This window comes from Centropristis striata, chromosome 16, assembly GCF_030273125.1.
Source record: "Centropristis striata isolate RG_2023a ecotype Rhode Island chromosome 16, C.striata_1.0, whole genome shotgun sequence".
In the NCBI taxonomy this organism is placed as follows: Eukaryota; Metazoa; Chordata; class Actinopteri; order Perciformes; family Serranidae; genus Centropristis; species Centropristis striata.
The window spans coordinates 7,339,854-7,355,857 of record NC_081532.1 but is presented as its reverse complement, the minus strand read 5'-3'; the positions used below and the strand labels follow the sequence as shown (position 1 = coordinate 7,355,857).

At 38.2% G+C, this 16,004-nt stretch overlaps 2 protein-coding genes across 4 annotated transcripts in view; both read left to right on the top strand.

Moving 5' to 3' along the window:
• The first annotated feature begins 703 nt into the window (after nucleotides 1-703).
• med6 (mediator complex subunit 6) lies at nucleotides 704-5,522 on the top strand. Of its 2 annotated transcripts, none has more exons than XM_059352995.1 (8): nucleotides 704-788; nucleotides 2,509-2,668; nucleotides 3,234-3,325; nucleotides 3,572-3,654; nucleotides 3,769-3,877; nucleotides 4,068-4,183; nucleotides 4,316-4,343; nucleotides 4,705-5,522. In XM_059352995.1, exons 1-8 carry the CDS (start codon nucleotides 767-769, stop codon nucleotides 4,833-4,835), a joined length of 741 nt encoding a protein of 246 aa, XP_059208978.1. In that variant the 5' UTR covers nucleotides 704-766; the 3' UTR covers nucleotides 4,836-5,522. The 2 variants fall into 2 exon arrangements, with proteins under 2 accessions (XP_059208978.1, XP_059208977.1); XM_059352994.1 differs by having other exon boundaries at nucleotides 3,769-3,883.
• Nucleotides 5,523-7,276: 1,754 nt separating this feature from the next.
• Nucleotides 7,277-16,004, top strand: part of pcnx1 (pecanex 1) — a 41,882-nt gene continuing 33,154 nt past the window's right edge. For both annotated transcript variants that reach the window (XM_059352952.1, XM_059352951.1), the window contains exons 1-4: nucleotides 7,277-7,633; nucleotides 9,207-9,421; nucleotides 12,952-13,057; nucleotides 15,493-15,529. In XM_059352952.1, the coding sequence (XP_059208935.1) occupies nucleotides 7,481-7,633; nucleotides 9,207-9,421; nucleotides 12,952-13,057; nucleotides 15,493-15,529 (511 nt within the window). In that variant the 5' untranslated portion in view covers nucleotides 7,277-7,480. The remainder of the gene's footprint in view (nucleotides 7,634-9,206; nucleotides 9,422-12,951; nucleotides 13,058-15,492; nucleotides 15,530-16,004) is intronic.

Sequence of the window (16,004 nt, the reverse complement as noted above, 5' to 3'; positions counted from 1 at the left end):
GACACACTCATGACACACTCCAGTCCCTAATGACAGACTATGATGTCATTCAAACCGGGGGTTTATTCGAGGTAATGGTGTTATTATGTCCCTATTATGAAGAGGGGAATAGACAGCTAGGTGATGAATACTGTCGTCCCTCTTTGCTCTGAAAAACAGCTTCTCATTTTGACTGCCATTTTAATAATAGCACTGTGTGTGTAAGCTTGTGTATTCACCATGCTTAAATCCATCTGTCCTGTCACAAAGGGCAGTGAACTCAGCTGTCTGGGTGTGTCTCTGGAATTCCAGCTCTCTGGAGCAAATGTTGTTGATCAGAAATAAAGACCATGAAATATATTACATGTGACTGTGTACTGCTCAAACAGCTTGTTTGTGATTCACTGGGATCTGGAAATGCAGTTGTTATCAAGAAATTTACACACATGCACCCCTAAAACACTACATCCCTCTATTTCAATTCAGTTTAAGGCTTTTTATAACATAATAGTGCAGACACAATAATGCCGAATTAGGCTCAAACATAACATATTTAGATTAATTATATTAAACAATGTTGTCTTTGATTATTGTGTTTGCATGTGCATCATTTTGTGATAGGCTATATAATAGTCCAAAATAAGCCCCTTTTAATAAAATCCCTTTACATCGACTTATATGCTCCCGTTATTCCAATTTAACTAATTATAACTATTAAGTAGACGTCATCAAACTACGACCGGAAGCATCCCGAAGACGTCTTCTTTGTGAGACAGTTGTTTACATCATGGCGGCGGTGGATTTCAGAGGTAGCTAAATCGCCGGTTTTTAATTTGTTGGAAACTAATCTACATTGTTTTGTTTTCTAATGTAGCTATATTAATTGTATTAACAGTTTACGTGTTGTGACTATTGAGATAAAGCTGCTGCGTACGTTTGCTGTTGGCAGAGATATTTGTTAGAGCTCACTGAGAAGCTAACGTTAGCAACGGTTAGCATCTCCTCCGCTTTTATTAGCATAACGGCTAACTAAGCTAATACTGGCTTCCAGGATGATTAACCCTCTGGAGTCCATCTTTTTATTGAAAATACACATGTTTTACTTAGAGTAATAACTTTATTTATATATGGTATGTGATATGTAGACAAGTGAGAAAGCCAGTTGAAAGTGCAATCATAGGAGCTTTCACAGTGTGCCATTTATGTTTCTAGACAATTTTTAAAATGAGAATTTTCTTTCTACTATGAAAACTATTACTATTATTAATTTACATGCAAATAGACTGTTCAGTAGTTTTATTATTTATTATTTTTTCTGCTGTTTTTGTGTGTATAAATGGTAAAAAAGAAGGTACCTTTCCATAGTCACCTGTGTCTTTTGTTTGTATTTTGGGTTCCTGGCAGCTTTATACTTTGTTATTTAAAATAAAATGAAAAATCTGACTGATAGCCAAGTTCGTGTGGAGAAAAATGAGCCATGCATGTGATGTAAGGACAGACTGAAAGATGCTAAACAGAGACAGAAATGAATGCATAATAAGTTGAACCAAAATATCCTGGACTTCAGAGGTTTAATAAAACCACATTTTAAGTTAGTTCACATGTAAATGTCAGCAGTGTTGTTGGTTGTCGAGGATTTAAATAACGTTATTGAAATGATTAATTTCACTACAATATTTTTGTTAAAATGAATTGGTACTCAAAGGTTTAGTCGTTCTGAGACATAAGACGAGAAGTTGAAATCACTACTTATTTGAAGTACTCAAGTAAAAGTAGCAATACTACAGTGTAACTTAATTACAAATAAAATTCAGCATCAAAATATACTAGTACCAAAAGCAAAACTTTTCATTGCAGAATGACCCATTTTTTAGTTGTTGTTTTTTTTTTAATATTACTGGCTTATAATAAGTGATGACGTTTTTATTACATTCATGTTGCTGGGTAGTTTATCCTACAAAAATACATCGTAATTTATTAGTTGATTTATATTTTGTAGTAATATTATACATCTGCAAAATAGCTTTTAAATAAATCTAGCTGAGTAATAAGTGCAATATTTGCAAACAAAAGGTAGTGTAGTATGTGAAGTACTGTAAATTCGAAATACTCCAGTACAAATATCTCTATTCCAGTATAGTAGTATAGTACTTGAATTAATGTACTTAGTCACTTAGTTATTTCAAGCTTAGTATGGTTTAAAACTGAAATACTTTTCTAACCAACAACAAAGACAATAAAAATGAAAAACAACACACAAATTACATCAAATATTCACAAAACAAAAAAGCTTAGAAAACTATACACCCAGCTAAGTGATTTAGTTGTTCTGAGATGCTTACTCAGGTCTGACAGCCCCAATGGCAAAGCTATTTTTATTATACTACATTGAACACATCAATATATTATAACCTGAGGCTTTAATGATGATGATATTGTTTAATGTATGATGTATAATCAGAATGCCAAAAAAATAAATGTCACATGTAAGCAATGTAGCATTTGTTAATTTTTTAATTCAATTTGCAGACAACCTTCTTGGGATATCCTGGGTGGACAGCGGCTGGGTGCCGATTCTGAACCCTGGAAATGTACTGGACTACTTCTCTGAGAGAAGTAACCCCTTCTATGACCGAACCTGTAACAATGAGGTAGTGAAGATGCAGCGGCTTACTCTGGAACATCTAAAGTAAGTTTATCTTGCACTGTACAATTTGGTGTAATTTGGGAAATAGTTGCAGATAAATAAAGTAAAGAAATTAAGAGCCATATTGAACTAAGAGTGGCATCATTCATTCATTCATTATCCTTCTCTACTTATCCGCACACGGGTCGCGGGGCCTGGAGCCGATCCTAGCTGACATTGGGCGAGAAGCGGGGTACACCCTGGACAGGTCGCCAGACTATCACAGGGCTGACACATAGAGACAGACAACACGCTCCCATTCACACCTACAGGCAATTTAGAGTCACCAATTAAACCTAAGTGCATGTTTTTGGACTGTGGGAGGAAGCCGGAGCACCCAGTGAGAACCCACGCTGACATGGGAGAGTGGCATCATGATTCATGCAAATGAATTAACATGTGGCTCTTAAACATAACCACAAAACCATAAAACACAATGATGTATCGATTATTAAGACTTGTTCTGTTATAAAGGTAAGAAATATATTTTCAGTACAGAGCTGCAAGCTGCAGTAATTGGTGATCTTCGCAACACAAAAAGCAAACATTGTTTCTGTCTTGTTTTCAGTCAGATGGTAGGAGTGGAGTACATTCTTCTTCATGCTCAGGAACCAATTCTTTATATAATCCGGAAACAACAGAGGCAGTCACCAACACAAGGTAAGCAGTGTCACGTCTGATTGAATTTTCAGATAATTAAATTGTGGCATACCGCTTAATCATGATACAAAGTGCTTGTATATTTCTGTTCAATAAAGACGTAATTACCTGATGAATTGGAGCGTCATTAATAGTATATTTAATTAAAATGCCAGTAACTAGATTTGTGATTATATAGACTAATACTTGCCTAACAGATGTATTAGTATATTATTTACACTTCTGCTGTATGTCTTCATCCTCTAGTGATTCCCTTGGCTGACTACTACATCATAGCAGGAGTGGTGTATCAGGCCCCAGACCTGGGAACAGTTATCAGCTCCAGAGCGGTGAGAATTTATCATTTCATCCTGTGAAATACACTAAGAACCAAGTATTTCAAAGGCTGTTGATAGTGAATTTTGACATGACACAAATCATACTAAATAAATCACATCTTTTAGCTTTCTGCTGTCCATGGAATCCAGTCTGCTTTTGACGAAGCCATGTCATATTGCCGCTATCACCCATCCAAAGGATACTGGTGGCACTTCAAGGACCAGGAGGAGAGAGGTCAGGGTTTGTGATTTTTTTTTATTTACAGTTTAGACATTTTTGGGTGGTTATGTAATTAGTAGTGCGATAGTTAAAACAATGATAGTAAAGACTACATGAGCCAGAACTATGCTTCCCTGCAATCCCAGAATATTTAAATTGATGACTGGCAAAAGCTGATTAACAACTCTTTTTTTTTTCTATACAGAAAAAGCCAAACCCAAGTCTAAGAAGAAAGAGGAACCAAGTTCATTGTTTCAGAGGCACCGTGTTGACACACTCCTTTTGGACCTCAGGTCAAAGTTTCCCCCAACATTTTACCAGGTGTGTTAAACACAAAACTCTTATTAATGGTTCATTAATTTATTAATAGTCTTTTAATCTGAAAATTCCTATAAAATTAAAGATTTTCGATAAACGTGTTGGCATTTGACTAATTGTTGTTTGCAATTTCAGCCTAAGCCTGGAGAGAAGCCGATTCCAGGTATGACCTTCAAATAGTAGTTAATAGTTATAACAGTATCCCAAAGTTTAATAATAAATAGTCAGTCTGTGGACATCAATGCTTCACTTAGAATGGGCTGTAAACGAGTTTACGTTCATTCCTTCAAAATGTGCGTTGCTTTTTAAGTGTGTGTACTTGTTGTATTATTAAACTCAACCTTGGGTCTGTGAATAAGTGGCAGTGCTACTGTAACATAAAAACTGTACATAAGTTTAGTTTTTTCATGCAAATTTCAATGTAGATAGTGTTTTAGATTTATCGATTTAGGATATGATTAAAGATGACTCAATATACACAAAATTCTTAAGTTCTCCTCTGATGGCCTGCTCTTGTATTGCAGTTGAGGTGAAGAAAGAGCCTGAACCCCCCACAGAGGCTGTTAAACAAGAGGAAAGGGAACCAGCCACAAAGTCCTCCGCCCCAGCTCCACCAAGCAAACCGCCTCCTGAGAAGAGAGCAAGACTACAGTGAGAACCGTCATTCTTCTCACACTGTGGGAAGATGGAGCAAGGAAATGTAAAGTCCTACAGCACTAACTGAACAAACAGCTCGGAAGTATTTTTGTTCCCCCTCCAAATGTCTGCCACTCTGCTTATTTGATGAGTTTACAGGAGGCTAAGAATGAACTGGCACAAAACGTGTCAGTTGCTTGTCTCGGTGCCAGAACTACTTTTACACTGTAACCTTAGTCGTGTGCACGTGATGGGTTTGACATCATGGACATTCCCAGCAGCTGTACTACCAGCAGGGGTTAACTGCTTGATGTCAGCAGGCATTTAGCAGTTTTTACTTAGGATGACGTTGACTTTTTTTCTGACAATAAGCTGACATCAGCGTCAGTGTCGGTTTACGGCTGACATCAGCATAACGCTTGTGTTGTAGTGACTTCAGAGGGCAGTTTAATTCCTTGTCTGCTTTGTATGGTGATGTGTCATAATGCATCATCTCATCTGAAAAGCAACTTCTCATTTCAAACACTTTCATTGTTTTGTTTTTTGTAAGGAATACTTTTTGGTGTTTTTCTATTAAAATGTAAGAGCTACTTTGTCTATAATGTTTGTTAATGATTGTTGACATTCAATAGTCTCAAGTTTTGCCGATCCCAGTGTTTACTCATGATCTGAACAAAACATCCTTTAATATACTCCTGTATTTAAATGCAATGTAGATGTACGTAAGTTGAGTAATTTCATTTTATGTAACTTCATGCTTCTACCTGACTACATTTTAGAGGGAAATGTACATTTTGTTCCACTACACGTACCTGACAGCTGGAGTTCATGGTTAATTTACAAATAAAATTTTACATTAAAAAGGATGCTAAAAGCCCAATACATTGAAAAAAAATTATCTTTGCAATCCAGTGGTTTGGGGTCCCTTGTGATGTTTATGATGTTGATATGTTGGCATGCTAGCAGTTCCACTAAAGAGACATTTCCCTACTAAACTTGAAAGATTATAAATATTTCACATTCATAAAACAATTTATAGAAACGTACAAACAAATGTGTGCAGCATAATATCTTCTTCTGTTCCCTATTCATCATTTGGAGGGGGTCGACCTTTAGGTTGGGAACCACTGGATTAAACTACCAAACCTGAATAGGAAAAGTAGTTTAAAAAAATACAGTGTAAGACAACGTCAACACACTTAAATTTTGTGATACTGTATCGATTCTCAAAAACTCAATGTTAAGTTAATAGTAAAAGTACAAACTTATTCTCCAGGCTTACAAAAGGGGCAAACACTAAGCAGGAAACGAGTTTGAAAATAGTGAAAATGTGATCAGCAGGTGTCGCCATTTGGTCATATTTGATCTCATCTCATAATTGCCTAATGGTACATTTTATTTCATGCATTCGTGCCGTCTGCTATCACTGCGTCGACTCATGTTCAAGTCAAACATGCATACTCACTCAGGGAACATGAATGTTCACCAAGGAGAGGACGTGGAGTACAAAAATTGTGACAACACAAATCAATGCTGCGTGTTTTATTTTGGACATTTAGACAGTAGCTGCTTTCATGGCTCACATTTATTTTGGTCTTGTGAATTCACATACAAACTCTTGAAGGACATTGCCTCGTTTGATAACACAAATATTTTCACTGGTTTTATTTTGCATTATGAAGATGTCATATTTGGCTGTTGTGATCACAAAAAGAAGGATAGTGACGCATGTTTTCTGATTTAAAATGTTCTTTTTTGCCAAATACCACATACATAAAAATGTAAGTTTTCAAGTAAAAAAACAAAATTACTTTTGTTGAAGCCAGAGTTTGAACAGTATATCTCAACTCTCTCCTGTCTACAAAACAAAAAAAGTTGTGAAGACTGCCAACATATGCACTTAATGCGTTTAATGTCTTTAACGTGTAATCTTGCGTCTGTTTATTTTATTATTTATTAATTTGTTTTTGTTTCATTCTTTTCCATTTAATTATTCTTCTATTTTATTTTTTAAAAATATTTAATTCTATTTTATTTTTTGCATTGTTTATCTTTCTGTTACTCGTTTCTTCTTCTTTTTAACGGCATTGTATTGCTGTTTGATATTTAAAAAATAATAATAAATATTTTTTTTAAAAGCTTTCATACAAAAACATTGTAAAGTGTACATAAATTCAAAGTTTGTATAGCTTTCATGTTGGTAGATTTCTTAGATTTTCTTTCGGTTAATATATTGTTTGGTTTTATTTTCAAAGACAAGAAAGATTTTTGATTAGGTAGAAGAAGAAGAAGAAGGTTTTTGATTAACGTAATGACATTTATGGATATGCCATTTGGCTAACTGTATCATGAAATTGATGAAATAGTATTGCTTTTCTACAGTAGCTGCTGCCCGTAGCTGCTTCCATGGCTACTACGTACGGATGCCACGAAGAAGAAGTTTCTCGCAGGGCGTGGTGGGATAGGAGTCTCCTCGGTGGAGGACTGAGAACAGTGCCCCAGCTGGCTGGCTAGCAGCACAGAAGATGGCTGCAGAGGGGATTCTCAGGCCACTGTCTGAAAACAGAGCACCGTTTGTCATGTTTAACGACGACTAGCCAGCGTGTCACCCCGGTTGTTCCGTCGGTCGGTTCCGCTCGGATTGGTCGGAGGGGATAAACCACCATGGGGTCGCAGACTCTGCAGATCCTGAGGCAGGGGGTCTGGGCTTCAGTCACAGGCGGCTGGTACTACGACCCCGATCAGAATACATTCGTCAACGCTTTACATCTCTACATCTGGCTGTTTCTGCTATGTTTCCCCTTCACACTTTACATGGTGAGCCGTGTTGCTTTTTTAACCCGTTTACTATCCCTTTATTTGTGTTTTTGTCTTGACTGTTGACTCCGTAAGTTGCCAAACCAAGTGTCCGTTAGGTTCGCTGCCACGGTTGGTCTCAGTCTATTATCTGGAGCGGAGACAATGTAACGTCTCATTTAAACTAACCAAACGAAACGGAATATATTCACAACACGCAAAATATTTTATAAAACCAAAAGCTTGTCGGAATTACACGTAGATAAACCTCATTTAGAGGACAAAAAAAAGACAAAATAAGCTTTAAATGGCTGCCCCCTTGAGTGTACCATCCACCAAATAGATTGGACCAGAATGCTCTTTTGTTTAAATTCTGTGTTTATCACAGCATTGCAGTTAAGATCCGTTAGGACATTAACAGTCGATTACACTGTGGCCAGGATGTAATCAGTGAATTTAATTCCCCCACCCCCCTTTTATCTAGTTGTTTTCCTCCTGTCGGTAGTGATTTGCGGTATCACCAGTTTTCAGAAGCTACCAGCTGTGACTGCAAGAGCACAGCTGACAGGGATGTAACAGTAATCTGGAAACTCTAATGTCCAAGAAACACACTGCATGGACTGGCTGCTGTTTGCTCAGTTCATTTGCCACACGGTGTCTTTGTTTGTCTGCTCTGTGTTTACTTTTGCACAGTGGTAGCTCGCCCTCTTGTCTGTCTAAGGACTTGACACATCAGTATAAATAATAATCCACATGTGCATGTTATTTATAGGTCAAAAAAATCCAGACTCTTGATAGGCTACAGAACAAGTTGCCAGTGAATCATTATGTTCTTTTTTGTAAATACATCTCTATGAATGTATCCAGGTCAGGAAATGACTGTTTGCTAAGCATACTAACTTCTATATTGAGAAGCCGATGTTTCAAATCGGTTTGTGGTTTCCGTTCTATTCCTGGAGTGGAAATACGTTGGTCAGCTCTGTGGTTTATATCGGGCCACAGGTTTCAGTGGTGGTGCTGCTGCTGTTTGTTAGAACTGCAAACAGATGCAGCAGGGGGATATCTCAAGGACAACAGAGACGCAGAAGATGGAGCTCAGACACCTTGTGGTAAACATTACAGGTGCTTGGTGAAAGCCCACTTCCTCTGCAGCTTCACAATTGTAAGAGACATTAAATGGATGAGTCAGCGCAGTAGTTTTTAAAATACAGCAAGTGTATGTCAAAAATAAATGTGACAGTTGGTGCAATAATGTATTTAATCTTTCATTTGGTCGTGTTTAGAGGAGATAACTTGGATTCAGTTCATATGTTTCAGTCAACTGTCCCTTTTCATGACTGAATGTCCTTCAGCAAGACATTATTAATTGACCTACCTGCTGTCTCATTTGTATCTCCTCTTTTTTTTTTAAAACACGTCTTTATTTTCATTTTCAAGGAGAACAAAATAGTATTGAACAATTCTAATGATATGTTATATCACTCCTTGGCCCTTGAAATGAATAATAATATAAAATATCCGGTTAGCATCATCCTGTTTCCTCTACAAGATCTGATACCCTAAATGAACTTGTGCTTCTTTTTTTAAATCCCAGGCCCTGCAGCCAACCATGGTGATAGTGGGAATCTACTGTGGTGTTATCGCTGCCATGTTCCTGCTGCTGAAGACGGTGAACTACCGCCTCCACCATGCCCTGGATGAGGGGGAGGTGGTGGAGCAAAAGGCCAAGGATAGTCAGGGCAGCAGAGGTGGCACTGAGGGGGCTAACGATGGCGGTATCACTCGTCGGGAGGACAGCAACGGCCCGGGGTAAGTTCACGTCTCTGCCAGCCCAGTGGTGGACGAGATGTAGGACAAAGACGCTCCAGGAGTGTGACTAAACTGCTCAGATGATGAGGCAGACACAGGAAAGACTGTGTAGGAGTATTGTGTATTAGGTGGAAGACGTCATGCTTCCCCATCAATCGTGGTGAAGAGTCACGTGGAGTGTGGTTGTGGTGTCGTTTAAAGGTGATGTAATCTGGAGCAGAGGTCAAAGGTCTAGTCCTCGGGTGGTAAGAAGACACAGGTTGCTGTAGGGAGATCAATATATCACTTTAAAGGTTTCCAGATAGGGAAAATTGAGCACAGCTCTGACAGCAGCAGTGATGGGGAAAGTAAAGATTTTTATTTTTGCTACTTTTACATTTATTTAGAGACACCTGCAGAGAGAGAGGTATGAAATGCTGCAGTAGTTTTAGGCCGAGTTCAAACTATGAAACCAGGGCAACCTGGGAAAATTAATTTGAAATTATCAATTTTTTTTTATTCTGAACAAACACATTGAGAATGAGCACTGCACTAGTATTTTAAAAATACAGACCTGTTCAAGAGCACTAAGTACATTCTGGCACACCAGCGCAGGAAAGTCACCACAGACACCAGACACTAGACACATCTGATATATTGCGAAATACTGGGTGCTTTCCCTAGCCGAACCAGGTTTAATCAGCATTGTGTGAATGTTTTGGTAAGGGCTTTAATTTAGCGGATGTTTCTTTATATGTTTAAGTTTTGCACTCCAGCTTTTAAATGCCTCACAAGATTATTGCTTGACATTGAGAGCTGGTCTCATCTATATAAGCAGATTTAAGTTGCCCGTTGGAGTTTTCTTGGAAACATTGTTTCTGTTTACATCCTGAGCTTCTCACCAAAAAAACACATTGTTTGTGTCCTTGAGGCCTAAAAGACAATGTATTTCCTCCCTGATAAACTATTTTCAAAGCCATTTTCTTGTTTTGTTTTGAATCGTTTAAAACTTCCATTGTTTACATTCATGTTATTTTGCCAGCAGTAATTTTTCGATGGAGTGTTTCTGTGTTTCTTGGTGCGCTACAGTCACCATAGGGAAGGACTGATTGTTAGAGGGAGATAGCAGGTCAACAGTAGATGCTACATAAAAGTGGTATCCATCATCTGAAGGCTGGGAACCTGAAGATTAATTAGAGATGCAACAGAACTGTCAGTTTTTTTCTAGTCATAAATCTGTAATAAACATTGGGCTATTCAAAGTTTGAAGGTTTATAGTGTATAAAGGTTTGGAACATTATGATGGATATGGTATATGATGATCATTCTCATGCTCACATATCTCATAAATTGTTGAAGCAACTTTTGGGGTGGCACCATTTGTTATACAGATTTGATGTCAAATATAACTATTAACCAACAAGATTTCAGAAAAATGTCAAAAGTCAAATGTACCTCCAACATCCATGCTGTGATTTGGTATCAAACACTTTTGACATTTGGAGATTTCTGCAATAATTGAATATTTAGGTGATTGCATCACCCCCTTATTGTCAATATATTTAGGAAAGCCATGCGTCCTCTGGCCTTTAGTTTGATTTTGTTAAGTTTCATGAGGCTGTGATTATCCTAGAGGTCACAACAGGTCATTCTATACAATGAGGTCAAGGTTCAAAAAGTGCTCTCACAACAATAAAATGCTGCTATGAGGACTCGTGTTAATACACGTGAATGCAGTTGAGCTTATTTAATCCACAAGAGCCTCTGTGTTCCAGTTATACCCAATTTATGCAATTCCTGCACTGTTTAGGGACCCCACTATGCAGAAATATTCAAATAACCCATTTTTAGAGCAGGGAAAACTAACACAATCATGCTGCATGCAAAGTCCTGCGTGTTTAAGGCCCAAAGCCGCATTGGTTTACCATAAAGTGGGCATTTCTGAAAAGGGGAGACTTGTGGTTACCTGTAGAACCCAATTTAATAAAAATATCTGGAGGTCAAAGGTCAAGAGATTCCAGTTAAAATGACCATGCCAGTTTTTCCTTCACCAAAATGTAACCTATATTGGGTCATTATTTAGCCTCCTTTCAGACAAGATATCATAACATGGTTGCTACCAATGGATGCCTTCGGTCTTCTTCTTTCATATGATGAAGTTGAAGTTTATTTATTATTTTAGTTTAGTTTATTTATTTATTCTTAAAGACAGTCATGGAGCACCAGCTGCCTCGCACGTCTCTGAGCTTTAAGTTAATTTCTCTTTCAGTTGTCAGCATTCTCTTTACCCAACATGCAGCTGGTTTTTCCATTTACTCTCAGCTTTTTAGATTCTGCTCTGATGCCATGGTGCAAGAATTGTATTTGTGTGTTTTATGCCCAAGTGTGTGTGTATGTCTAGACACATAATATTGCCTTATTACATTACACGACAAAACTTGTTTTATGACTTATAATGATCGGACTAGATTTTGGATCGTCTTACTCCATAAATTAATATCTCTTCAATCATTGAATTTGAACAAAAATTCAGCTTGAAACCCATATGTTTTAAAGCCAAATATGTTGACAGTGAATTATGTGCTAATTATTGCTTTGATTAGGGTAATTAATGAGCTCATTAGTGCGAGGACTACGTTTAGCATGGTTAAACAATAACATTAGCAGCTATTAATGAATTTCACAAGCTGAAAGTGTAATTTACATTGATCACGTCATCAGTTATCATCAAATAACAAGTACTGTAATGTTCCAAAGCTCTGGGTGCCAGGATTTGGTCTTTTTTAATGAAAAGGTTAAGCTTTCATTCAGAAGGAACAAAAGCCAGTGAGGTTCCAGCCTTTTACTGCCCATGACTCGAAGAAGTGACTCATATTCACATTCCAGAGGGAGTGCTTAGCAGGACGCTGAGAGAGGGAAAAGGCAACAAGAAGAATGAGCGCTCTCGACCACAGGGGCAGACGCAGTCGCAGCTTTGCCCACACATCTGGAGCTACATTCCAGGTTGTTTGAGTTTACAGTAAAGCAGACGAGCCGAGCTGAAGTTGATTAAGGTGTTTTTCGCACCACCACCCACTCTTTTTCCCCTCACTGGTGCTTTTTCCAGTCTCCGCTCATCCGCTCTACGCGTTGTAGTTCGTTTATTTGGAGTGTTTGTGTTGTGGTTTGACCCGTTATGAAACATTTTTGGCATATGGAAATGATTTATAGACAATCCCTGGCAAGTTGTTTGTTTCGACATACCGACTGGTTAAACAAGCACGTCCGGGCTAAATATAGGCCGGGAGAAAATCTGCATGGATGCTTTCATCTGTTTTTATGACTTCAGTTGATTTTCAAAACCCATGGAAAGGATATTAAATACAGGCCTGTTTAATAAAGTTAAATGCTTTGTTTTGCTGTTATTTGAGTCAGGTGTCCTGATATTAATGACTTATAACAGAGACATCATCTTAACAGGATGGATGGCGCTTTTCAGTCTGTACCATCCGATCAGATTTGTGTCTGTGCTGGTAATAAAAGTGTATGCATGTGTTTGTGTGTCTGTGCAGGGACCCTGGAGGGGGTATTGAGATGGCAGATTTCATCAGGCAAGAGACTCCACCAGTGGACTGCAGCTCCAGGAACTCCTATATCGGGTTAGAGTCTCACCAGCAGGTAAGCAGTGCATACCGTACCAGGCTGAATATAAGATGAAAAGACAATGATGATTATCAGACCCACCCAATGCCCGAGGACATATTTTCTTTTCCTTGAACATACAGTGTAAGATAACCCATTTTTTTTGTAACGTAATTTCCTGGGGAAAAACTCTAATCTAATATTCAGGCCAACAGGGTATTTACCGTCAATGTACTGGTTTATGTTTTTGTAGTCTGTATTGGGGAAAATTCTCCATATTTGATATAGCTCAGAAGTCATGGATGATCAATGTCAATTAATCAAAAGTGTCAAAAAATGTAAGGAATTCTTTTTACCTTTGACCCATCTGAACATAACAAATATTAATAATTGTAATTTATTTATTTCAAGACAGGGACAGCGCACAATAAGACATTAATCTTGTACAACAAGAGAATATGCATTGTGCCAGGTTCTAGCAGATTGCTATTTTCCACCTGTAGTCCCTGGGCAGGTTGATGGAACAGTACATAGAAAATTAGTATAGAAAAAGAAAATGATTAAGTAAATAACAGAACAAGGCAAAGAGACAATATATAAAATAGATGAATAGAAACATTGAAGCAGATTCAACAGGACAGGACAGGCTGCCCCCCAACTCACCATATTCTGACATTTTTCAGACCAAATTGAGGGTCAGATGTAGCATTATAGTGCCCTAAAACAGAATCCATGATATGTACTGTCCAATACTTTCTGTTAATAATCTTGAAATATAGTGCTCTGAATTGTGGGGTGTTTGATAGAAAAATTACAGTTGTGCGACACTGCACCTGTCCGTGAAGACTCAAACTGATGATTGAGGCTGACATTTTGAGTGCCTAGAACACTAGGCACTCCATATTCATGGGGACAACAATTTTTAGAAATTGGTCTAGTGTTTAACAAGAGTGCTGGTGTCAGCAGCTGCAAAATGAGCTACAATGGCCGTTATCCTGCCATGCTTTCCTATGTACTGATGATAACACAGTAACTTGAGTTAATAAACTAGCTTACCTCTGCTCTATCTGCAGCAGGTTTTCTTACTCTTGGAACAGCATTTTTCATTAGGAAAATGTGCTTTGGTATTTCATTTTTCCCTCTTTTTTGGCTGGCAGTAGTTGCTCGGTCATAACAGTTAACTTACTTAATTAAAGGTGCAGTTTATGGATCCATTTGTAGCACAACTAGCCACAATCTCCATCTTTGTATCCAACAAAGATATTCGATGAAAGCTGTGCAAAGTGTTGCTCAACATTTTGTTGGCAGAATTTGGAAATGTGTAAACACATATTCTTGTATTTATTGAAAACCTTTTAGATGACACTAAGCTACGCTCTCTGTACCCAAACAAACTCTTCCTGCCACTCCTATCCAACTCTCACTCACATTTCATTTTGCGAGATTTCAGAACAAAAAACTTTCGATGTTGTTGTCGGACCCCTCTAACATCAATCCGAGCCTCTCAGCAGCAAATACAAGCACTTTGTTGGACATGAATTGAAATTTGCTATTTCATTAAAGCTCGTTTTACAGCTGCTCACTGCTGCGCTTTCTCAATACTTGACCAATTTCAAAAACTGTCGTCCCCATTAGTCACAAAAACATGGATAAACATATAGTATAGGTTGAAACATACTGAAATTAATCAAGCAAAACAAACATGAGATAGTGATGTAGTTTCAGATGTTTTTTGTACATGCTGTTCTTCAAATTATGCAGTGTTGAGCAAATGTGTTTACCTTTGATGCAAACTGTGTCTTGACTTGTTCAAAACACCACTTTATCAGTGCTTGTGTTACAAGCGCTGAATGATCAGTAAACTACCGCTTCACGGGAAAAATCTTTTATCTTCCCACGAATAAGTGTGTCAACTGCAGAGTCCTGGCCGCTTTTAAACCTCCTTTCATTTTAGTGTTGTATGTACTGAAACCCATCTGGTGTACACAAACACCGAGTTTAGTTTAGTTGCTGGACCAGAGGACGGAGCTGTGTGTGTTTGTGGGTCTTTTCATTAGGTATGATCCTCACACAGCTTGCTGTCAGCCGATATCTCCTTAAATATTCAAAGTTATTTAGCCATTTTAATTTGTGAGATATATTTAACCTCTGAATCCCCATGGGTGCCGCGCTCTCCGTCTTTGTACTGTGTGTCCTTGAGTCGCTAATCATCCGGCATGTTCTGCTCAGCTGCTGCGTACAGAGTTGGAAGGGAAGCCAAAACTTTTTCTCTGCGATGATAGAAGCTCCAGCTGTTTGTTATACACGCACGGCGTCCTCTTTTCTAGATGCTGTATTCTTTAATCATCACACACTTTGTCAATTTGCCTTCATGGACATTTTACTTCAGAAATTTGCTGCTTTTGATGTCCTGCCAATGTTTTTTTTTTCAAAGGCAAATGGCTTGACTCATCTTTTTGTTTAAATTTCAGATCGCATCCGCACATGGAAGAGCAACAGTAGCCAAAGGTAACTATGACTACCTTGTCATGTATACTTAAATCATTTGCCAAATCATTGTCCTCTGTGTCTGTGTAAGTACTGACCTCTTACAAGCACATTACCCTTCACTTTCACTGTCTTCTCTGTGACCCTGTGATGCATTTTCTTTTCTGCGGGATCACCACATCCCCGACCATGATCACCCCAGCTGCTCAGGAGATGTAGGCTGACTCGGCATAACGGTGACCTCAGCAGTCACACTAAGACGAGGCAGCTTTAGACAGCCACTGCCGAGTTAGAACAAAAAAAAATCATGCAATACAGTGTTGAGACCCAGCATGGGAGTCCTTTTCCAGGAAGTCTTTATTGGAAAACCGAGAAGAAGACAATAAATGAACTTGTAGCTTTGCTTTGGGATCATTGTACTGAGTGTTAGAGCGAGGCGGCTGCGTCGTCTGAATAATTCAGCAAGTCTGTTCGATGCCATTCTAATTAGCTGGCA